The following is a 24,396-nucleotide window of genomic DNA, read 5'->3' as shown; positions in this document are numbered from 1 at the left end:
TTTATGGCGTTCGGAGGAATTTAAATCTCGTTAGTATAATCGGAACGCCGATATGGGAACCACAACACTCTTGAGTTGGGTGTCGTTGTCCATGTCGTCGTCTATGGTTTTAATAAATTGGTGTTACAGTCACTGGAATGTAGCGCGGCCTGTCGGGAATGGGTTTTAATTGGAATTTGTCAACGACCGCACGATCTTATCTGAATGGAATGAAAAATGTCCACTTGAAAATCCCTGACACATCCTTAACCATTCTATATGCAGATTGCATAACTCTAGGCGTCTTCTTGAGGGAAAGTATGTAGCCGTGCTGGGTGTGTGATCGTGTAAAAGAAGGAAATTGCTCGTTTACATCGTGAAATCTCTCTCGCACTACATGCGTGATCAAATTTGGAAATGATCAATAGTTGGTTCCCATCGAAGACATACAAAATCGAGCGGCTTCCGGAGCGCTCCTCCCCTGTGTCAGTTCGTAAAGGGTGAACGAGATTTCTCACACGTCCGAGACACCGCGATCCTATTTGTGACAGATTTTTCCTTTCTTTTGTTGACGTGACGCGGACAGCAGCGGGAAAAGGAACCGCGAGACTCACTTTCGATGTGCGCCGTGAGAACGTTCCCATCGATCGTAAAAGTTCGGAGTAATCAAAGCCTCTCCGAAATTGGGATCCCCAAAGGTCTCCCCGGTTTGTTTTTGGTTCCAAACGGTGAACCAGCAAATTTTCAATTTTCTCGCCTCTCGCTCGGAGGGCGTCTGTTGCTGTCCGACCCCTTTGATATAGAAGGAAGGATTGATGAATTGGACGTGGTTGTTGTTGTTGTTTTTTTTTCGCGATCATCGTTCGATCGATTAAGCTCTCGGGCGTCCGTTTTCTAGCGATGAAAAATTGATGAATGTCGGTGTGGACGATCTATACGATCTATTGGTGTGTCCCATAGGGCTGTAGCGAGTGGGCAGTTTACCGCTGTCGGTGGGCACTGCCCGTAGGTCACGTCGCGAAACGAGGGAACGATTTCGACTGGAGAAATGTTTGGGTCCATTCACGCAGGTCCGTCGCCGGTGTACGCGTGTGTCCCGATCGAAGAAGTGAAAAATAAAACAGGCACGCCGGAAACCTCATTTCTCACGTCGATTAAGCGTGTGTGTGTGTGTCTGCGAATGAGGTTATGGGCAAAAGTCCACTCTAATCTGTGTGTTGGACTTGGAGAAATGGTTACTGCAGCTCCTCGGGCACCTTTTGAGACACAACAACCCCTTTCCCCGACACAACACCCAACCGCCCTCGATCGGGCTCAAACGTGCCAAAGGCACGTAAAGCGTTCGCCCTGCTTGCGCTTATCAACAAAACCGACCCAAATGACTGTTCAAGGTCGTCGCAGTCCTTAGGGCCCTCTCATTAACCCAGACACCGAAGCCGACTTTCCGCACGACGGCAGTGTGTGCGCTTTTGGGCAAAACCTCGGCCTGAAAAGTGACCAAACACACTCGCCCAGAGAAGTGTGGACAAGAAAAAAGCAACCAAAATTGGGCAATAATGTGCGTGACTCAGTATTCTAATTTTATTACGACTGAAGGTGCCCGCTGTGTCCGCGCTGTGTGTCGGTGTGACCGAAATCGGTGGACAGAGCGCACCTCCAGCGGGTGGCACAATTGTTCAACGAACTGACGACGGGTTGACCCCGGCCAACATCTGATTTCGGAGCCTTGATTTCCTTCCCCCCGCACGTCACCCATCCGCGCCGGAGACCGTACAATGTTGCTACGCCCCAAACCCGTTCAGGGGACATACTTTTATTTTGTCGGCAGCACCACCGTTCGCAACACGTGTGTGCAGGTTCTTGCGAGGTAAACGACGTGGAAGAAGTGCTTCAGATCCCTAAAGCAAATACTTGACCCAGAAAGGCATCATTTCATTACCCGCAGTCGAGTTCTGGCTCGCTCTGTGTGTGTGTGTGTGTTTGGCTTTTGCGAGATTCTGTTCTGTTACCCCGCGCGTTCGCATGGCAACCATGTTTTCGGCTGCTCCCTCCCTGCCGCCACCTTTTCCACCTGGTGTCCACTCGTCCACCCCTTTTAGGACCCTGTCTTTCTATCTCTCTTACTCGTTTTTACGCGGGGCGTCGAGGTGCTTGCGCATAAAATTCAACGAGCGCGTCCATAAGTCCTCACCCTGTCGGCACCCTTCCCGCTTCCGAGACGCTTCCTATTGCCGTTGGTCTGCCATCACCAATTAGCAACCCCTACTGCTTCTTCGTTCCAGACCTTCGGCTGCGTGTACCTGGGCTGCCGGCTGGTGTGTTAGAGAGGGACCCCTTTCGTACAGCATAAACATGTAGCATAGCGTCGTTCGTATGTTGGTTGTGTTGGTATAGGGATTTCGATTGAGGCCTCTCTTTTCTGCCCCAGCACGAAACTGGAAAGAGTGAAAGAGAGCGCACATGCAAAAGGAGAACCCACAACCACATGTACACATACCCATTTGGCCGTGTGTTTGGTAGAGGTCCGTGCGAGCATAGCAAGCCATACACGTATCCTTACCGTTGCCTCGCAGCGCATAACGGAGAATCTAGTCAGCCTGGTCAGTCAACTGAGCAGCGTTTTTCGAGACAGTTTTACAGAATTCACTCTACAGCAAGAGGTTGTTTTTGAAGTGGGAAATATTGGAAGGAATACACTGTGGCACTTGTGACTTGTGAAATATTGTGATAAAGTTCCACTCGGAAGGATATTGAGAACTCAGTTAAAACTTTTCAGTCATCGCGATACGACGCCCAAAGCATTTTCCGCTAGTTTTCATCGATTTGCTGTGATTCGCTTATTTTGTATGTGTGTTTGCCGGATAGGATGTGCTCTACGCAGGGTTGAGAATCAAACGATTATAACGGGCTCTTTTATCTATGTTTTGCAGAGTTCTGAAACCACCGGGCGGTGGCAGCAGCGATCTTTTCGGCGCCGACCAACTTGGACCCAACACGCCACGCACCATGAGCAAGAACCGCATGCAGTCGAACATCTTTGCGGCTCCATCGGACGCCCACAAGAACGGTAAGTCCTTCTTTCCCACATTTTTGCGGTAAACGCCCCGGCTGCCGGATCCCACAGGAAACCGATCAAAGTGTCGCAGCAAAATGTTCAAATCGTTATGAAAACGGATCAAATGGCTGCTTCGGTTTTTAGATGTGTTTGCGGCACCACTCGGTGTGTGAGTGTGTGTGTGCTGTTCGCACGGTATGAAGAGGGTCATGTTGCGGCCTGTGTGAACATGTTTCAAGAGGCCGAAAGTGTGTGTGTGTGTGCGCGCTTCAAACCGAAAATGTTCGTTATGGATCAATGTTCCACTGTGGAAAAACACAAAAAATGTCCCCTAAGCGCGATATAAACACAGGAGGAATGCATCTTCCGGAAGCGTGTGTGTTTGTGTGATTGTTTGAACGCGTCTCTCTGCAGGAGGTGCATATTTTTTGTTTGTTTATTTGCCTTACGCTCATATGTGTGTGTTTGCATGATGCACCCGACGGAGGTACAAAACGGACGCAGAATTATTCTGGGCTTTCCGTGGTTGTTCTCGACCAGCTGTGTTTGTTTGAGCAAAAAGGTACCCAAGCAAAAGCATTAAAAAATAGCAGAAAACTGCACCGAAGCCATAAAGTTTTAATTGCGCTACCCACGACGGACGACACGATCTTGTCTTGTTTTAGAAAGGAAAAGAAGTAATGCTTACAGGGAAGCTAAAAAGATAGCAGCCATTACCATATATTTTCACGATGTTCTTATCTGTTCCTCTTGTGCTGTTGCCGTTATCTAATCTAACCTTTCTTCTGGATATATTTTCACTGTGCAGTCTTTCGGCAAGGAGCTCACCGATACTATTTTCTTGGTACTTTTTCATCAAAATTAAATAAACATTTAGTGTCCAGTTTATACATGTTCTCTTGTTAATCGTTTTTCTCCCTTTTTTGCTAAATTAACGCCCTTATGAGTAAGCATTCCCGCTAGCTTTTAAATTCCCTTTAAACTTCTTTTTTCTCGTATGTTAATGTTTAATCATGTATTGATTGTCGTTGTTTTTTGTCCTCATTCGATGCTAGAATTATCTTACCAGCCCTGCTCCATAGTCAGTGTGTTACCGTCTTTTAGCTTTCCTTCGACCGGTACACATCCACGCACAATCTCCCCCGCCCCCCCTCAGCTTGTGTTCAAGTGTAATCATCAAATTATCGTTCATCATTCCTCGTTCACGTTACGACTGCTCGATGCACACAGCTCTATTGAGCCCTTTTTTTTCATACCCATCGATTACTTCCAACCCAATCCACCTTGCCCTGCAGTAGAGAGCGAAGTGTCTGTCCTCATTTTCTCATGATCGCCATCACTGTCGTGTCGTGTTCGTAGCGATTGTTTTCGTGACAAAAAGCAGCGAAAAAAGATTGTAACAATCCCTGCCCCGCCACGCCACACGTAATCAAGTGTCGTATTGTGTTTATTTCCTATTTTCGGCCATCCAAATTGCTAGCCCCAAGATCACCTTTTGCTCGGATTGCATTCGCATCTCATTCATTCCCGTTTGTTTGCAGCACGATCATTTTCTTCTTGCGTTTGCGCGCGCTGCCTTTGGCGGAGGTGGAGCTGAACGCCAATAAAGAAAAGGCGACAATTGTCTGTTTCCCGGGGAACGACAATGGAAAGTTATGTTGTACTCAATTTCTTTTTCTTTATTGTAAACTGAAGACCAATTTTCCACGGCGCCTCAGTGCACGCGCTCAATGCTCTCCACTCCCTTCCTTGGCTGTAACGCGCAAGGTGTCAGTTTAGTTGGCGCTTGTAATCACATTACCTAGAGCATTATCTCATTATCTCTGGCCTTCCCGGTTGGTGTCGGTGAGTGGAGGAGACACCTTCGGTTCGCGACTTACCTACCCGTACCCCGAAGACGACGACACCCCCGAGGCGTTTGTAGTTTCTTCCAATGCGACATCCCCGTAATTTGCTGTGTATGTTGTAATTTGATTCCGTAATTCCGTTCGCAGAGGCAAGTGGGGTTGTGCTATTGGTTGAAAGAAGTACCCCTTCCAGAATGTCCTTGTTCTTGTTCCCGTTAAGTAGAGCGCACCGCAGTTGTTGCTAGTTGACGGAAACAATCCGTGCTGCAGAATGATAGTTCGTTTATTTTTGTATTGTAGCTCTTAAATCTATTCCTAAATTTCTAATCAAGAGCGGCGCGCGTCCAGCCAGTGGAGTATGGTGCATCGTCGGTGATGTGTTGAGACATCCTCTCGAGCCAAGTAGAAGCGAGTACAACTATGTAGACGGAAGCTATGCTTGAGTGCCTCGACACATCTTCTTTGCACGGCCATAGTCGCACGCTGTCACGCTCGCCAAACATCTTCATCAACGTTTGACGCATGAAGACCCCCAGAACCTCTTCTCTGGAGCTCCAGATCTCCAGATCCCGTTGCTAGATAAGAACGCGCACTAATAATTGTTCTTTTACCCTTCCTCCCTCTCCTTCTCTCATTGGCGCAGGTTCGGAAACTCCACGCCGTAACGGGCAGGGGCAAGATTCGCACAACCGTCTGTTCGGCGAAGTCAACCGTCCGTTCACGCCGGCCAAGAACCACATGAAGAGCAACCTGCCGATCGGCAACCCGGGCGACAGCACCGACGGTGCCAAGCCGCACCAGAACGGCAAAGCGAACGGAGTGGCCCACCAGAACGGTAACGGCACGGCGAACGGCCATCACACCAACGGCAACGGACACACCAATGGCAACGGACACATCTCGTCGGCTTCCTCGGACAATGGATCCAGCCACAGTAAGTATTCCGCCCGGTACCACCGGGTGTGTGTTGTTGTTTCCCCCCGACATCGTCGACCGACCAAAGGACCGCATGTGTTTTCGTGTGCATTTTATCCTCCCCCTTTGCTTGTGTGTGTGTGTGTTTATACACTTGTTTTCCTGTGTGTGTGTGTGGCACTAATTGTGTGACGAGATTTTGCACCAAAAAAATACAAAAAACAGAATTTTCCCGCAAGCCGCATGCCGCGAGACTGAACATGAACTTCACGCTCGATTGGAAGGTTGCCGCCAGCGCAGTGTGTGGCGACTTCCTTTTGGGAGGGTTGTGTGTTTCTGTGCCTGTGTGTGTGTGTGCGTATCGAATCCGGATTTGGTTCCGTCTGTGGCCATGATGCTGTTGACAATTGCATGCAAAGAGGAGAGGTGTTCGATCATGTGCAACGGTTCCGGATCGGTGACAGATTGGTGGCTTCTGTGCTCGCGCGCACCCGCAGGGGGGTATATCCGATCCGATTATACATTTGTGCGGATCACAGCACTCTGTCCCCGAGAGGGTGTTACTAGACGCTTGGAGGAGGACGAGGGCCTTAAACAAACCTTGACGACAGTTTCAACTCAAATGGCGCCGTACGTTCCTTGCCAACACTCCACGGTGTGTGTGTGCCTAGTAGATGCTTTTGTTTCGGCGCGGGTTTTCTATGGGGTTTTTTTTTATTGTTTTGTTGGCCTGTCTGTATTGTCTCTGTAAATGCCCCACACATTGCCTTTTGTGTTTTACCGCCGGCGTAGCTAACCGATCTGTCTTTCCAATCTGTTCTTTTACGCAGTTTTCCTGAGGAGATTAAGTAAGTTCTTTGGGGGACGAATAGAAGGGGGAGAAGGAGTTGGAGGAGGAAGAGGAGTGGTAATTACGTTAGCTCCTCTCCAATACCCCTATACCCCATTTACGGCGATTTGCTTCCTCATGTTTAGATGCTTTTTTAGAAGGTTGAACACAAAAATGTCACATCATGTTCTGTTCTATCGAAAACGCACCCCCACCCCACGAATCACCATCATTATCATTAGTTTTTTTCTTCTCAAAATTACATCCCATAAACTTGTCAAAAGCGTTTTCAGTTGTTTTGCTTAATTAGAGAGTGAAACATGCTTCATTTTTTTCCCTATTCTGCTTATTTTTTCAACAATATTGTTGTAAATATTTACCTTTGCTTCATCTCTCTGCATGAATGTCTCTTCGCGTTTTGAAGGGAAAAAAAAGAAAACTAACTGACCGATCAGATGAGTTCCAGTACACCCCCGCTCGATCCTTCACAGACGGAGGGGGGTGGTGGCGGGCGTGACGAGTAAAACATAAACAAAATTAGCTTCATTTTCCGCCCAGGTGCACCCTTTGTGGGCAATCTACCGCAAACGCCGCCAAAAGAGCCAATCTTAAGACACCCATAATCATGGTTCACCTTCATCCGATTCGTAACTTCCTAGGAACGGTAGGAATGGTTCGTCTTCAAAAGCTATGGGAGAAATAGTTACGGCAAGCATACAGCGAGACATCTCCCCCCGCTCTGCCGATGATGGCTTCATACTGGATGGAGAGGCGGCAATTAGTTCTTGATCTAGATAATACCTCAATGGCGAAGAATCGTAATGAAGTTCAGCTTTTTTCACCCACCATGTTGTGTTACACGATGACTTTGTGTAACATTGAAATTGCATTAGTTCCTGCAGAGGGGACGACGGAGGGCGTTTATGTGTCGTGTCTTCCCGTCACAACAATTCGCAACTCATTGTACATTAATTTCGCGCGCCATTTGCTCATCCATCCTGTAAGCTGTGTGACACGTTGTAAGATTGCAGCAGTAGCATCAGCACCAATTCATGAGCCAGTGAGGAGAGATCAGAGTATTGGTAGTGATTGTAGTAAAGTCGCTGCACCCGATCGGCATACAATGTTTTTTTTATCGCTGCAATTCACATCTGCGCTGCACGTGAAGTAGTTCTCTGTGTGTGTATTTACGTTATCGCTCGCATCGTCTGATGGAACTCGATTCTGTTTCTATTTTCTCCTTCTGCTATCTGGAATCTGTGTGTTTGTGTCTATGTGTGTGTACGCGCATGTGTGTTTCTATCCTGTAATGTACCTTTGCATCCTTGTCTCCCTGACCTGACCGACCCGGATGATCTGGTCTGGACATCTGTACGATGCTCGTGTGCGTGTTGTTAATCTGCCTCTCAACCCAACCCGCCCTGCTCGCTACTAAACCTGCGCTTCTGCCCGCAAAATCATTGCAATGACACACTAATCGACGAACCACCCAAACACCCCACCTGTGGGACGGACTGCGACGGAGCAGGTAATGAAGAGGATGCATCACCGGATTCGGCCTACTCGTCGTCCCGATCGCAGCACTTGGCGCACCATCAGCAGAGCAACGCGCACGCCCAGCCGATGGCGGCGGGTCCGGGCGGCATCTGGGCGCCGTTCGATTCGACGGGCCTGGTGCCGCCCCTGTCGCCCCGACGCCAGATGCAGTTCTATGCGAGCGGCGAAGCGCTGAATCCGACCTATGCATCCAACATTAATCTCTGCATCAGTGATGACATCATCATCAGCGTGACCGAACACAGCGACGAGGCGATCGTTGCCGCCGGACACGGACCGAACAGCAGCGACGGCAAAGGTAGCACGAACATTGATGAGTGGCGGGGGAGCGCGAGCCTTCCTGGCGCAGGGAGGCGACACCCCACACACACACGTACAATGTTTTTGTTTGTTTGTTTGTTTGTCTGTTTGTTTGTTTGTAGTACTTTGAGCTCTGCATTTTGTAGCATGAAATCCTTCGATTGGACCAAAATATGATATTTCCTTTTGTTTTGTTACCTTTTTGTTGTTTTGAACCTTGTTCCCCTCTATGGATGTGACTTGATGTGTGATTTACGAGAGATACGAGGGTTACACACACGATCATACGATCGCCGGTCTCCCGGGCAGCTTTGTGTCCGGATTGTTCGGATTCCTAGCTTCGACCGCGCTTTCCTTCCTCTTTGCTGCTGCTCTCTGTGCTTACAACTAACCCACTTTCATTTTCTTCACCCTCTTCAACACACACTCTTGAACGCTTTTCCCCTCTCATCACGCCACCCACTCTGTGCAGCATCGCCAAGGTCACCACGCTCGCCACGGTTTGCGCAACGGAACCCAGTTACCGGCAACGGAGTCGAAGATTACGCCGACAAGCCACGGAAGCTCAGCTCGAGACGTGGAGCAGGAGGTAAATTCGTGCCGCAGCGCGCATCCTTCCCCAATGAAGACATAGAGGGAGAGAGAGAGGGAGAGACATTTCCCACCCTACATCCCCGTTCCCGTGCCTCATGCTCCAACGTCCGTTCTACTTTCCATCCCACGTTAAGCTGCTAAACCTCCCTCTGCCATAATAACACTAATCCTCACCATGGGGCGTTTTTTTGCGTGTTTTGTGCGCGTGGGTGTGTGTGTGCTGCACTTCCTATCCTTAAAATGCCATTGCACTATGACTAAAACTCTCATACAATTACATTTGCTAACAAATGTTAACAGGAAAAGAATAATACAAAACAAAAAAAAGATTGGTTAAGGAGCTTTTGCTATTCAGTAAATGTTTAAAATTGTGATAAGAATATGGCATACCTTCTCTCAATTCCCCACTTCCAGGAACCACCGTCCCAGAAGGCACGAAGCAAATTGGCCACAGAAATTACTAACGCCTTTTCTTTCCATTTCTCTCCCATTTCCTATCACCACAGACGGCAATCCGGTAACTGGCGAAGGATACAGCAAATCGAACGGTGCAGCTGAAATCAACACTACGGTACCGTCGCTGAACGGTGGTGGCCATGTTATCAATAAGAACCGCATTCCGCCCGGCGGATTCTCGTCCGGCCTGTGGTAAACAGAGGGCCACGAACTCTGTCCCCCTTTTTTTGCGGCGGGCGACGACGAACGAACCGGACAGCGTTCTCCCAGGGCGTCAACTGTTGGTAGCGCAGGAATCACAGAACAGGAAGAAGCACCACGGGGGTTCGTCGCTCGCTTGCCTTTTGAGAAGCAGAAATCACCAACCACTCCATCAAAGATATTCGTCCTTGTGCAAGCGTGAGCACGAAGGACAAGTTACTCAAATTTTCACACAACAACCATCCAGGAGGTAGAGATTGTGATCATAATAGTACGAAAGCCTGCCCCCTCATATACGAAGAGAGCAGAAGAGACGAGAGCATATTGGCGGCAATATCGAACACACCTTTGTGTGGGTCTAAGAGGAAATAAAAGGGGGACAAAAAAAGTATAAAACGTTATGATGTATGGTATCAAAAGCATATATTTTGTAGGTGAATCCTGGCCTCAACCATACACTCCCCACAGCCCGTGTTTCGATTTGGGACGAATGCGCAGCAGCACTTTATACTATCGAGCAATTGAAACACAAAGATTCAGGCATCAGAATCTTGAAATTTGGAAGCTATTGAACAGAAGAAGCATTCACGGAAAGTGCGTGCGAACGAAACGAATGTAGAAAGGGGGCCGGTTTTGTTGTTCTCGAATCTGCAGACGAAACCCGACATACATAAACCGAGATTTCCAGATTGACAGAGGAAGAGTGTGAGAGAGAGAGGAAACACTAATATCGCACTATATTCATGCAGAAATCAATTGTTTGTATTAATGAATCTATAATAATCACGAAAGAGTTGCAGATGTGCAGATGCAGAAGGAACAACAACAGCAAGGAAAGGTCTAAAGTAGATTCGGTTCGTGACGGAACGCGGAAGGGTTAGAGCTGACGAGTGGAGCAGAAGAAATTATTAATGTAACACTCACACACACATATGAGCGCGCGCTGCAACACGACAAGAACCATATTTATCAAAACAACGCAATGTGAGTTTATATAGTTACTGTGAAACAACGCCACACACATTGTGTAATTAGGAGGATAGTATCAAACGTATATGAACAAATCAAATTCAATATTAAAGGAAATATTGCAATAAGAGAGAACGAGAGAGAGAGAGAAAAATGGCGATCAAAGGGGGCATCAAAGAAGAAGTAATACATTGTTAGTTGTGTGTGTATAAAAAGTACTCTCATCGTGCTAGCGAATGCAAATGTTTTCGGTTCCAAATTGTAGATTTATCTTGAAGTTTCTCTCTAAAAAAACAAGAAAATTCCCATTGGCCTTACCTTTTTACATCATACGGATGAAACACACGTTTCTTTTCGAACAAATCCTGTCTGGACCTCAATCCCCCCCACCCCCCCTTTCCACTGTTCCCGAAAAGCCCTTTTGATAAGAATAATCGTTGCGTGTGTGTGTGTGTGTGGTGCGAGTGCGCTTGTTTTTCCGTTTTGATTGATGCAAATTTTGCCCACGTTTCTGGAAATGCATTTTACGCCCAACTCCTCTCCCTAGCTGGAACAACAACTCGGCCGCGAGAGAGAGAGAGAGAGGAGAGCGAGAGAGAGAGAGACGAGAACCGAAACGAGCGGTGGCTGGCTGTGCTTCCTCTCCCCTCCCCCCACGTCTAGGTGTCATCTATATGATTGTGTATTTCCTGCTTGCTATTATAATTTTTATAAAATTATCAGCTAAACTGTAAAAGAAAGGGAACTCAGCTTGTTTGTGGTGGGGAGGGAGCGAGCAATGCGCCAGGGAGCGAATATCAGAAAGCGAATAGAAGCGAGCAAGCAATCTTGTGTTTTTTTTTTGTGTAATAACTGTTGTGTCTTTCCATCTTTTTCCATGCAATTTTCTTTCCCTTTCTTATAATGTATTTGGGTGTTGTACGCACGCACAGATTGATTGAGCGAACTTCCAACGCGGTAGTGCGCATTTGAAAACAGTGGTGCAGTGTGTCGCGGGCGTGCGTTGCACCTGCTCGCGCACGAAAGCGAACTCCGCGCACCGCGTTCGGTGCCTACCAGCCCAACCAACCAACATAAGAAAACTCATACACACACATTGAATACACACCATATAAACGAACATGTATCTCCTAAAACATAACGGAATGATTTTTTCTCTTTTGTAATAATACATTTTAATTTAATAAAAACAAAAACGGTGCGTTGCTTTATTTGTGGGTTTGTAACGTCCGAAATGGAAGCGAATTCAAAATGGTGAAATATTTCACTGAAATTGAAACAAAACGTATGAAACGATTCACCGTATTGGTATAGCATTTTCACCGGAGCGTGCCAGTTTGACAGATGGCGTTACAGGGTTTTTATGATGAATGGGTTGGTTCTCGTCATTTTTTGTGTCCGTTTTATGATTTATTCGCCGTTTCTTGTATATTTTTGGATCGTTCCCTCAATTATTGGTATCGTCTTGTTGGGCAGCAATACAATAAAACAACAAAAAATAAGGATAACGCTCCATACATTGTGAGAACGAGCCAAACAACTATGGAAAACAACCAAACATATCGGGAAACAACCAAAATACGTCTGCAAACCCTGTGTTGTTTTGCAAATCAGCCGGCATCTCTCGGGGCTCCTCGCACGCTGGTCACGATTTTCGCAGTTTTTTGTGAATAAAACAAACTAAATCGCTATGAAAGCCATAATACAGCGTGTAACGTGTGCGAAGGTGACGGGTAGGTATTGTTTGCTGCATTTTCTTCACCCTGCGATACTGACACGCATCCCCCCCTTCGTTGCAGTGGGCGATGAACTGGTGAGCTCGATCGGTCGTGGCTTGTGCGTGCTGGTCGGCATCTCTTCCGACGACAACGCCAGCGACGTGGAGTGGATGTGGGTATGCGATAGAGGAACACAGTCCTTGCGCGAGGAAGCCAAACACACCGGTCAAACTCACGACTGTCGTCTCTTTCCAGGGCACGGAAGTTACTTAATTTGCGGCTGTTTGAGAACCCTTCCACCGGCAAACGATGGTCGGAATCGGTGGTGGATCTGCAGCTGGAGATGCTGTGCGTCAGCCAGTTCACGCTGTACCATCGGTTGAAGGGCAATCGACCCGATTTCAGCCGAGCCATGCAGGGACCGGAAGCGCACCAGCTGTACGAATCGCTGCTGCAGAGGATGCGGAACGAGTACGCGACGGAGCGCATACTGGATGGGCGGTTCGGGGCGATGATGCAGGTGCACGTGGTGAACGATGGGCCGGTTACGCTGGAAATTGAATCTCCGGTACCGAGCGAATACGAGCGGCAAAAGTTGCAGCGAGCGTGCGAACGGAATACGAAATCGGACAAGACGGTGGGGAGGAAGGTCACGGATGATGGTGCTGAGGGTACGAGTGGAAAGGTTTGCAAGGAATCGGAAAGCAGCTCATGAACACAGTGCTTTAATAAAACATAATTATATTGCAGCATAAAGGCATAAACACATTTGCTGTAAATTTCATGAACCAAATAACAACCTTCTTGCGATGGCCAAAGCCGTTTCATAGTCAAATTCAAAATTTGAAGCGAAAAGAGACTGCCTGTAACGAACTTTTAGCTACTTTTCAAATCGTACCTCGTTCCTACATACACCTTGGGAGAACACCAAAACCGAGTCAGAATGTAACAGAAGAACAGCCGAAGAAGGACGTCACAGGAATCGATCTCTCGCTCTTTTCGCCAGCGCGTTCGAGATGGATTCGGGGAGTAACAGGAGACATACTAATCAGGAGGCTGCACTCTCGATAGGAACGCTATCCAAATGTGCGTGCGGCGGTGAGGTCGTCCGTCCTTGTCTTTCAAATTGCTCGCAGGCGAGGATGAAATCGATGCGCAAATACCAGGAGATCATCCATGGAGGAGGTCGTGTGACGTTGTCGTTGTCCTTTTCGCTCGCATAATGATCGATCGATCGCCGATAACAAGCGAATGTAGGCGGAGATAGAAAATGTAAATGGCCATCGTGTTTGGCTTTATTGTCCTGAAGCGGATTGAATCCATTGGCGGAAGTGTGTAGCGGTAGTAGTAGTGCTGCGTAAACCCATTCCACGTATCCCGACGCTGCGCAAATCAAATCAAATCCAAAGTCCCCCTCCATCGTCTCATGTCAACAGTTTATATTTTCTTGTATTTCGCACCTTTCCGTCCAGCATGTTCCACACATCATAGCTAAACCATTACATTTGCAGCAGTTGTAAATCGTTTTTCTTTACACGAAACATTCTCGCCTTAACCGTACTATTGCTAAACAAACAAACGATTTTACAAACTGAAACGAACGATACCGCGCCCTCTGCTCTGTCTACACTACTACATGCCTACTATGATGCACAGAAATTAAAATACAGACGCGCACTGTGCGCGTTTCCATGGGCCCTGGGTGCTGGCTTCGGTCACGATCGCTGTTTCCTTCTCTCTTTCCATCTCTCTCCCTCTCTCTAAGCTAATATAAATTCATCTACTTAGGGGCTAAAGGGACTAATAAAACAGAGGTAAAAATTAAGTACAATATGTATGGAATGAGGTGACTTAAAACACATCCAAGATCTAATAAAGACGAGCTTAAAGATTAAGTCCTAATCGAAATAAAAACAATGTAGAAAATCCCTCAACTAAGTGTACGAACGTAGTCGATTTGTTTCGTATCGTGTTGTTGTTGTTGTTGTTGCTGTGGTTGTGATCTTTTTTAACTATATTTTTACAATGTTTCGCGGGCGTTTTTTCCGTTGTTGCCTCTTTTATAATCCCACCTCGGGAACAATATACTCAATTCCGTAATTTATCGGTGTGTGCGAGTTACATTTTTCAATTCCAATTTAAATTATTACAACTGTGCAGAAGGTTCGCATCAGGCACACCTCTCCTCTTCTCATCTTCCCATTTCTCTATCCTTTCAACTTGTTCTGCCTTTTTTCTACTTCTTATTTATTTATTAACACCTTTTACTTCGTGATTTGTGGTTTCTCTATTTTTCACTGCATGTTTTGTTTCGTTTCCCGTTTTTTGATGTTTTGTGTTTTCTCGTTTTATCTGTTCTATTTCTTTCTTTCTATATGTTTTATAATATTGTTAAGCTCTTTATATTGTTTTCTTGCACACTTTTCCTTCCTGCTTATGATACGTTTTCCCTTCTCTCTCTTCGCTTTCGTTCACTGGGTTTGCTCTTTCTTATCTTTGCACCATCATTTTCTTTTCAATTTTTCCGCTATTATTTACTTAGTTTTAGAATTATTATGTATGATTTATGTGTCCCCCTTGTACAGTTGTTGTTGTTGTTATTGTTGGGTGTGGTTGTGTGTTGTAGGGGCGAGTTTTTAACTCTTTGTTTTGTTTCTTACATTGCATAAAGAGGAGTGTGTGTGTGTGTGTGTGTGAAGACAAAAAGAAGCGTGATTGTGTATGTAAGTGTTTTTTTTTCTAAAAAAAGATAGCAACAAGATTGCACTTCGAACTTCGTAAATATATATATATATTCATCTTTTAATGCCATTTTGTTGCTCTTTCCTGGGCTCACCTATGGTGCATTGTTTTTAGCCGCATTTGCTTTTTTCTGTTCCATTCGTGTTTTGATTTTTATATCGTTTTTTTGTTTTGTGTTCCTTATCAACGCATAGATTTAACAACTTTACGGCGAGAATAAAAAGGAAGCAATCGAAAAATAAAACTCAGCACAAAATGCAATGAGGAGGGAGTTGAACCTTTCTCTTTTACACTGTGCGCTTCTACATTTTGTTTGCGCTGTGTAGAAGTAGTATTGTCTCAAACTTTAGCTTTTCAGCAAACATTCGTCGCCTTTTTTTCATCAACATTGAATAGTGTGTGAGTGTGTGTGGCTGTGCAAGTACACACACACACACACACCCCCACTTGCTGGCCTTTTTGGGTCCTATTGCACCGGCAGAAGCAGCAACAGCAGCACGATGATCAGCAGCACAAGTACGTTGATAACGATAAACTCCGCAAGGGTTGGCAGAGAAATAAAGAAAGAAAGAAAAAACCCAACCCACCCCCAACAAGGACCTTTTTTTTTGAGGAACTTTGCTGCGGCGGCGGGTTCGTTAGCAGTTTATGGATAAATTTTGTTTACCACTTTGCTTGTTCCCCTCTCTCCCCGCTGCAACTTCGAACTCTTCTGTTTGCGTGCCACGTGTTTACCACTACCGTTTGCCCCTTTTTGAGAGTGATTTTCTTCTTCTCTTTTTCCTCTCTCTCTCTCTTCAAGGTACGCAGCGCAGCAAAGTGCAAGCAGCAAAAGCCGTGGAGAGCTTTGCAAACGCATTCACTGCCAGCATTTCTCCACCACTACCCGTTAATCCTGGCGTGGTTGAAATTATCCCACCATTCCGCAATTCCGTGTTTTGTAGAGAGCAACGCATAAACGGGCTTGAGTTTTTTTTATCTAGAATTCTCTGTACAACTATGCTTTAGACATCGTGTTACGTTTTTTTACAAGTTTTTGGTGTTTCATTTACATGATATAGCTTTCGTTTCGGTTGATTTTGATGAGTGGTTCGTCTAGATAGTTCTATGAATCGAGGGGGAAAATCCTCACAAATTATCTTGAGTCTCCCAAAAAAACAACTAAATGATATGCTTGTAATCGTGTTTCAAGACCCATCCTCTCTCGATGAGAAGTAGCTACAAATCTCTTCTCATAAACACAGAAATGGATTTTACGAGCGATAAGAGATTGAAACCGTTTTCGAGTGGGGTGATGTGTGTAAGTTGGAAGATAAATCGGCGATTTTGCGTGCGATACGGTTCCTGCTTGCTGCCTTAGGTGGTTTACGTTTCGTTCAACATTGATACGCTGTTGGTTGGTGTGATTGGTTGTCCTTCTCTCCTTCCCTCGTCGCTTTCGCCTATCCTTATACACTCACTCAAGCTAGACGAACCGACCTCTATACACTACACTTTCCACAGACTGCACTTTAATCGGTACCTTTTTTCATTCCCACCACACTCCATCGTTTCGTTTAATCTAAACGCTGTTTGAAACACATTAAATGTGCCTCAACCTTCCCTCCCGTGTGTGTGTGGTGCCTCTGGTTGCACTATTTACTTAATGAAAACGAACGATAAAAACAACAACAACAACACACTTATGCTTATGGTTTTAAATCTCTCTTTGCGGGCCACAATTTCACGCCTCCCTTCCCCCTTTCTTTTTCTGCTGCTACAACTGAAACATGTTTCACTTAACTGGCTATGAAATCTATTTATCTCTTTTATATTGCGTCCATCGCTCTCTTTAATGCAACTCTCTACCCGGTGCAACGGCCACACGTGGGGCGGGGGGGGGGGGTTAGCATTAAAAATAGCTTAAATCCCTTCCCGTTTTTGAAGGCCAAACCTCACGTGCTCGTTGTGTGGATTTTATTTAAATGAAACGAGTATGCATCTCTACACGAGTCTGCACATATGCACAAGCATTCCACACTGCTGCAGCAGCAGGAAAGGATTAAGCGTACGGGAGCTTTCGACGTGCATTAAAAGCTCTTTTATCTTACACGAACTGCTTCGGTTCGTTTCGCCACACCGTACGGTTCTTATCCAGAAGGGCAACCAACGTGTGTTTTGCAATGGCTTGGCAATGGCAATAAAGCACAATGGACACCCGTACACACATTCGGGCAAGCACATATGCACAGAAAACACATGGGACTTCTTTTTTTTTAAATACATTACTTAAATACGCCCCCGAGGCAAGAGAAAGTTAAAAGTGTAGCGAGTGCTTACACATTTGCAGGCACAAACAAATAAATATAAAACGAAACTACACGGCTACTATTGCGTACGTAACTCTACTCGGACGCGCGTTCGTTCCGAACAGGGCAAGAGACGGTGTGGTTTTAAAGCCTTTCTGATTTTTACGTTGAGAGAATGAACAGTTTACAAACAAAAGCACACATACATTACATCGAGTGGTATAGATTAGAGGGCTAAAATGGCATCCACACTCGGTAAGAACAAGGACCAATGTGTGTGAGTGTTTGATAAGAGCGTTCGAGGAGTTTCGTTTGTTTTCCAAACTCCTTCAGTGGTTTAATGTTTTTATAACAAATTAATACACTCTAGCCCGCATTTCGTGTGTGTGGAAATAAACCTTAAAGCCTACGTGTAACAATCTGTACTAAACACAGTCACACACGCGCACGCACACAAACAAACATTACACTTCTTTTCGCTGCTTTACTTAGCCTGCTCCAGCTGGGACGGCGCATTCCTTTGCCACGCAATGTCAAAGTGGACATTTTTGGACCCTAAAACGTTTACTCTCATTCCCATCATTCCTTCCATAAATTGTCGCTAACGACGCACTTCCTGATCTACTACCTTCTGCCCCAAAAATACCCCCCCCAAAATGATGGAATGAGCTGTATGCATCCGTAAAGTTCCTCTACAGGGTGAAGTGCGCAATCTATTTCTGTTTGCGTGTGGCTGTGCGTGTGTGTGCTTTTTCTCTCCCAAAATTCGCTTTTCATTCAGCATCTGCTTTCGTCTTCGTTTTGCAATTCCTTACTCGAGTTCCCTAGAGCTCTGTTTTTGCCGCTTCTGTTGATGCTTTACCTCCTCTTTCGCTTACCAACAATTATCACATTTGAGAATGGTTACCATCATATTTTGATTTTACACGAATCCTTCGCTCGTCGTCCCCGGGAAGGGAGTCGTCCAACTCTTTCTGCAACCCTGGAACTGCCTCCCTCTAGACCCAAACGCCGTGGGGATTTTTACTCGTTGGGACTGCATTTTCCAGCTGCCTGGGCGATCCGATCATGCGCCGGGTGCTGCCAGGTTTCACGGAGCCAACTAAAAAACAGAAAAGGCGATTTCAATCACAACATGTTGACAGATTTCTGGGGGAGCAAACCTACGCATGCAATGCATTGAAGCAACTTGAGAAAAACCCAGAGAGAGAGCAAACAAAAAAGTGGATTCTTACAGTCGCACTCACCTTCCAGTAGATGGCGCACCTCGTCGGCCGGTGGGACCACCGCCAGGCTCTGCAGGTTCACCTCCTTCATCTCGTGCACCAGCTTCTCGACCTGCTTCTTCTTGTCCGCGATCGCGCCCTCGAGCAGCGTCACCTCGCCCTTCAGCTTGTCGTGCGCCTTGTTCGCCTGGTCCGCGCTCTGCACCGCCAGGTCGATCTCCACCTGCAGCCTGTCAACTTCACACATTAGAGCCCGCTCCAACAGCTGTTGTCGGTTCGGATCGTACTGTCGGCTATACTTGCGCTGCTCCACCAGTATCTCGTCCATCAGCAGCCGGATCTTGTTCTTGCACTGCAGCAGCTCCGTCTCGCAGTTGGCCAGCTTCGAGCGCAGCAGCGTTATCTCCGACTTGAGCGTCTTCTCCTGCTGCCGGACCAGCTCGCTCTCCTCCTCCACGTACTGGTACGCCTGCAGCTGGTCGCCCGTCTGCCGGAACTGGGCCTCCGTCTTGCTGATCTCCTGCGCGATCGCGTCCAGCTGGTCCGTTTGCTCCCGGCTTCGGCTCTCCAGGTAGACGATCTCGCTGTCGTACTGCAAAATGGAAAGGAAAAGGGAAGAAGAAAGGATCGGCAATTAGCGTCGGCTAGTCGTTTTGTTACGGCGCCATTCAGTAATCGCTGTGATACCGCAATCGGAAGCATCGGCAAGCGTGTGGAGTAAATGCGATATTACATTATAAAGACCCCCCCTCTTGTGACAGGGGAGAAAGGACCGATATTATCAACAATCATTTACAAACACTCAACTCCGTCATTCAGAGGGGCGCACCGCAGCAAAGCGTACAGAACACGGCAGGCCAGGCAGGGGATAGGGAAAAGTCAAAAAGCACTTGTGACATCATCATGGAGAGCAGCCTGAAGAGTGCTTCAGAAGTGTCATTGTCTCGTTCTTGTCATCATTATCGTCGGATGCTAGTGGTTCCACTGAAGTGTAGTGGTGTTCCCCCTCGACCCATCATCACATCGGTGGCGCATTCTCCTGCTCCACCCCCGTAGCATCGTTCTCGTGGGGCGGAGCGTTGGGTTTTGCCGGATCGATTTTCTCCACCAGAACGCCTTTTCGAGTGGGTAGAAGCGCCACCGGGATTCAAGATGCACGCAAGTAGCCACTTGCACGGTCAGGTAACCGGAACGCAAGTGTAATCCAATCCATCGATTCCGCATGAACGGAGCAGGAACGGACTGACGCGCACACCTTGAAAGAAGTTAACAAACCGAACAGGTTCTAGCGGGGAGGCAGCGAACGTACCTTCGACAGATCTGCCTGCTGGGTATTGATTTTCTCGCGCTGCAACTTGATAAGCTGCATCAGCTCCCGGTAGCCGGACGCGTGCGGTAAACTGTCGCCGACCAGAATCTCCTCCGACCCACCATTAGGGCCAACCACCACGAGCGACGACACGGTAGAGGAGGCGGACGATGAGCCACCACCGCCGCTAGCGGAGAGATGGTTACCCGGTCCCGTGTCCTTCTCGTGCCTTCGACTGCCACTGCCAGAGGTGCCACTCCCGGTACTGCTCAGGCTGGTAAGCGTGTGGGACAGGGGGCTGTTCCGGGGGGGCGGTGGATCCCGGTAAGGCGGTGGCACTAGCGCCCCATTCGACGAGATGCCCGTTATCGGTGAGTTGGTCGTGGAGCCCGTCAGCAGCGACGGATGATTGCTGTTGGAGCTGTTGCCGCCACCGCCAATACTCGAGCCGCTGATGCTGCTCACGCTGCTCGTGTCCAGCTGCTGCTGCTGCTGCTGATGTTGATTGTCCGCGCACAGTAGATTCTGCAGCTGCGTATGGTGGTAGTGGCGTCCCAGCGTCCCGTGATGTTGCTGCTGCTGATGGTCCGGCTTCAGTGTGGCGCCGACAATCATGCTGGAGGAGGAGCCCGAAGGGTGCTGCTGTGGTCCTGCTGCACCCGCTCCCACCGGCATCGCCGGGGGCGTAGAGGAGGACGACGGTGGTGGTTGCGTGACGCGCTCGTTCAACCCGTTGCTAAACACCAACCCATTCACCTTGCGGTCAAGCGAGCTGCGCAAATCGGCGGCGTTAAATTCACCGACCACATTGTTGTTTCCACTGCCAGCGGACGTTGCCGTTGGGTGCGATTTCGGCTTCTTGATCACGCTGGCGTACGTCGCCTCTACCGGCTGATGGTGGCCACTGCTCGTGCCGCTGCTGCCGCCGCTTCCACCGATCCCACTACTCGTGCTGGTATTGTTCGAGGAAGCGGTCGAGCTGGAGCTGGCGGTACTGCTCACACTACTGCTACTGCTTGTGCTGTGGTCACTCGTCGACGCCGCCGCTGCTGCCGTGGTGCTGGAGACACCCGCCTTCGCGGTGGTGGTGGCACTACTGCTGCTACTGTTGGGCGAATGCCGCTGAACATGGCTGTACTTTTGCTGGTGTTGCATCATGCCTCGCACGGTACCAACGACGTTTCCATTTTGCTGGTTTGCCGTCGTCTGCGACTGATGCTTCTGAGATTGCTGCTGATGGTGCAGCTGCTGCTGCTGTTGCTGTGAGTGATGATGGTGCTGCTGCTGCTGTTGGTGGTTGTGATGGTGGTCCGTCTTTCCGCTTGATCTGGAACGAGCACACGACGAAAAGACAAGAACGGTTAGAGACAGAGTAATTAATTGTTTGCGATTGGTTTTGAGAGGGGGCGGCTTTTGTTGCTTAGACAGTGTGCACTGTTTGCACTTCTTCTTGGCCGAAAGGGTGCGGCAGAATTGCATCGTGCATTTGCAGCGAGCAAGTGTTGGAAAAGCAATTACACGAAATCGGAAACGATACCAGTCGTCGGGAGGAACGTTAAATGCCATATGCTACCGCCCCGTAAGGAGCGACGACGTGTACGCCAATGTACGCAAGACGACAGCCAGCGGAGAACACATTGCAAATGAGATGAGTTTTAAACGATAGCCAAGATTTATGAACAGCTGGCAATTACTGGCCCGCAGGGCGGATGTGCGCATTTCCACAAGGATGTGCGATTTGTTTAAATTGACTCGTTCTCTGTGCCTTCTGAGGCAAAGGCAATTAAATAAAGTTTTTTAAGTACATTTCAGATAACAACAGTGAAAACATATCCCAGAAAAGCTCCACTAATCCAACAGTTCTCCTTTCGTACGGCTACCTTCTTGAAGGACACAATTTTGAAATTGCACTTATTCCCCTCATTTTACCTGCAGTCAAGGGGTAGAGCATGATCTGCACATTCATTCTGGAATGTAAATCATCGCTAAAAACGTTGCCCTTTGCGAGGGGAAAAGGTTTATAGCACTGTAGCTTCATAGCAGGTCGCAGGAAAGCATGCATTTTTCGAATACCAACAATTAAAACACACACACACACACACACACACACAAACGAACGAACTCCGCGAGCTGCAGGTGAGTAAAAATGCTTCCACGTACCCACGGGTGGGTAATAAATCCTTCATGTCCTTTCTTGCTCGCAGGGGAGTCGTCTTCGCCGTCTGTTCGATACACGACGTAACATGGTCCTCCTTGCTAGCGTTTCTGCATCGTGACAGGTCGGCATCATGGTGGGGAGTGTGTCTTCTATTCGCTTCATTCGCCCAACCCGTAAGCTCCTCCGGGAGGGCGGCACACAAAGTGAAAGAACTTTCTTTAAAATGCCCCATAAATAACGTTAGCTCGCTCTCGCCGGCATTACAACGCCGGCCCAATTTGTCCGCCTTTTTTCGCTGTGTTTGAAGAAAAAAACGATCCCACCCTCCCCGTGGGGAGTGCATTGGCCCCGTTTTTCTTGGTTCCGGTGGCGATGACTTTTATCATATAAATTGTAAACGCCATCACACACAACAAGGCTTCGATCGCGCCATGTCCGGGGAAGAAGTAAAGTTCCACGAGAGTTAAAAGCACAACCTACTAGCTAGCTAGTTCGATGCCGCATGGCATCATCCAATGCACACGATGACTCTGCCGGCAGCTGACGAACACGATTTATCAATTTTCCAACCATTTATGTGACAATAATGTCACCTCTTTGCGATCTCCTTCACATCCTTCCCGTGTATGTCACACTGTATATTAAAATCGAATTTAGTCCACGGGGTGCTTCATCATGTAGCCCCACCCACACACACACTTCCGGTGTAAAATGCATCGTAAAACGATAATGTTGACACCGCGAGCTCATTTACACATCAACCGAAAAAGAAGAGCGAACCATAAAAGCGATACGAGGCAACCGAAGGAAACCGTTTTTTACGCTTCTCTTCCGCTCTCGCGCTGCTATCTTGTCCTGGGGGAGGGGATGCTGGAAAACCGTTTGAGAAAACCGTCGTTAAAATGCATAAATTCTTTCGTCGCAGCGCGCAATAATGTCATGGACCTGTAAAGTTGCGAGAAAACGCGTTGTGTTGTCGACGACGACGCGCCAGAAAACCAGAAGGAACTTGACCCTCTTTAGGCACATTCCAGGGCACGGTCCCTACCCGCTCTGTTATCCTCCTCCCTGTGGAATGATAAGCACAGAAATAGGCGGAAAATGTGGAAGAAATGTTATACCGCTCTCTTATCAAGCTTTTCCACCGAGTTTTAAAATTGCTCTCTATTTCCCTGTTTTGTTGAGCCCAGGTTCGTTCCAACAGGTCGGCTGCCGCAAAGTGAAAAGTCATTTCTGTTACGCGTTTTAACATATTTCACCTTCTGCTTTTGCGTTCATTCATGCTATCTTACAGCCCCCGTAGGAGCCTTCGGGCGGCGTCCCTGGGGGATAGAAATAATTTGCGCTACTCGTTCGACACTAAAGAAACGGAACAAAATTGACGTAAAATAGCACGTAATTTCCTCGCAAAGTATCAACACACACCACTTGGAGTGGGCTAGTAGCGAGGGATAATTTTATGCTTTCTAGGGACCCCGACCCCAACGATGTCGACCCGAGGACAGCGACACAATCGAAGCCAATGTTCGCGATTCATTAGGGCTCCGTCCTGCTCGTTCGTCCTCCTCTACCGACCGTCCACCGTACGGCCGCGGACGTGAAAAACGAGCGCGCGTAAAACCACCTCCCCCCCCCCCCCCCCCAAACCAAAGCGCTCCAGAGTGCGCGCGGGCGAAGAGTTCGTTGACAACGTGTTTAATGCGATTAAAAACATTGGCTCGCCACAGATTCAATTAACACTTTAATCGAATTACGACCAAACCAGGCGAAGGTGAAACATCCACCCTCGCTCATTCACGCCATGCAAGCAAAGTTTGGTTAGTGGCTGATAGTGACTGTCGGCGTCGGGGACGAGGTTTTAATGTCCCCCAGGAACTCGGGCCAATTCCATGCGATTGCTTTAGTTTGCGCCGTTTGGCAGACGCTTTTATGTGTCGATTTCCACGTGCAATTGACTGCGGGTGCGTACGTACGGGTGACGTGCCAAACCACCAGAATGGAAGAACTAATCAACGCACCCAAACATACACAAACGTTTTGGGTGTTTGGGTGAACTCGACGGGGGTTTACGAAGCAATAAACCATCCAAATACCTGTCATCGCGGGCATCGAAGGCTTAGTTACGCACATTGGACACCTAACCACCACCATCACCACGATAGAGACCGTCAGCATCAGTATGCTGGTGCCATTCCCGTTTGAATCCTTGTGCTTGGTGGTGTGTCGTTGTCATCGGTGACCGCAACCACCGGT

At 47.8% G+C, this 24,396-nt stretch overlaps 3 protein-coding genes across 20 annotated transcripts in view; 2 read left to right on the top strand and 1 right to left on the bottom strand.

Annotated features, from left to right (window-relative positions):
• The window catches only part of LOC121603640 (microtubule-associated protein Jupiter), a 109,173-nt gene extending 97,434 nt beyond the window's left edge, over positions 1-11,739 (top strand). For 6 of the 9 annotated variants that reach the window (XM_041932681.1, XM_041932679.1, XM_041932676.1 and 3 more), the window contains 7 exons: positions 2,910-3,046; positions 3,843-3,878; positions 5,525-5,815; positions 6,627-6,644; positions 8,154-8,480; positions 8,955-9,071; positions 9,583-11,739. In XM_041932681.1, the coding sequence (XP_041788615.1) occupies positions 2,910-3,046; positions 3,843-3,878; positions 5,525-5,815; positions 6,627-6,644; positions 8,154-8,480; positions 8,955-9,071; positions 9,583-9,728 (1,072 nt within the window). In that variant the 3' untranslated portion in view covers positions 9,729-11,739. Of the gene's footprint in view, positions 1-2,548; positions 2,824-2,909; positions 3,047-3,842; positions 3,879-5,524; positions 5,816-6,626; positions 6,645-8,153; positions 8,481-8,954; positions 9,072-9,582 lie in introns of those variants that run through there. The other 3 variants (XM_041932683.1, XM_041932682.1, XM_041932684.1) reach the window with 3 other exon arrangements.
• Positions 11,740-12,085: 346 nt separating this feature from the next.
• Positions 12,086-13,188, top strand: LOC121603642 (D-aminoacyl-tRNA deacylase). Of its 2 annotated transcripts, none has more exons than XM_041932688.1 (3): positions 12,086-12,435; positions 12,502-12,596; positions 12,676-12,788. In XM_041932688.1, exons 1-3 carry the CDS (start codon positions 12,393-12,395, stop codon positions 12,691-12,693), a joined length of 156 nt encoding a protein of 51 aa, XP_041788622.1. In that variant the 5' UTR covers positions 12,086-12,392; the 3' UTR covers positions 12,694-12,788. The 2 variants fall into 2 exon arrangements, with proteins under 2 accessions (XP_041788622.1, XP_041788621.1); XM_041932687.1 differs by having other exon boundaries at positions 12,097-12,435; positions 12,502-12,592; positions 12,676-13,188.
• Positions 13,189-13,842: 654 nt separating this feature from the next.
• The window catches only part of LOC121603632 (putative uncharacterized protein DDB_G0286901), an 83,002-nt gene continuing 72,448 nt past the window's right edge, over positions 13,843-24,396 (bottom strand). For 8 of the 9 annotated variants that reach the window (XM_041932664.1, XM_041932658.1, XM_041932660.1 and 5 more), the window contains exons 5-7: positions 19,986-21,312; positions 18,698-19,268; positions 13,843-18,552 (exon numbers count right to left, since the gene is read on the bottom strand). In XM_041932664.1, coding sequence (XP_041788598.1) covers positions 18,449-18,552; positions 18,698-19,268; positions 19,986-21,312 — 2,002 coding nt within the window. In that variant the 3' untranslated portion in view covers positions 13,843-18,448. The remainder of the gene's footprint in view (positions 18,553-18,697; positions 19,269-19,985; positions 21,313-24,396) is intronic. The other variant, XM_041932666.1, reaches the window with a different exon arrangement.

Source organism: Anopheles merus, chromosome 2R (assembly GCF_017562075.2).
Source record: "Anopheles merus strain MAF chromosome 2R, AmerM5.1, whole genome shotgun sequence".
NCBI lineage: Eukaryota > Metazoa > Arthropoda > Insecta > Diptera > Culicidae > Anopheles > Anopheles merus.
Note: the sequence above shows the minus strand (reverse complement) of the source record. Positions and strands in the feature narration are given on the sequence as shown.

Coding starts and splice junctions, on each gene's coding strand:
- LOC121603642 (XM_041932687.1), top strand. CDS start 12,393: ATGAAAGCCATAATACAGCGTGTAACGTGTGCGAAGGTGACGG. Junction 12,436..12,501: donor AACGTGTGCGAAGGTGACGG/GTAGGTATTGTT, acceptor CCTTCGTTGCAG/TGGGCGATGAACTGGTGAGC. Junction 12,593..12,675: donor GCCAGCGACGTGGAGTGGAT/GTGGGTATGCGA, acceptor GTCTCTTTCCAG/GGCACGGAAGTTACTTAATT.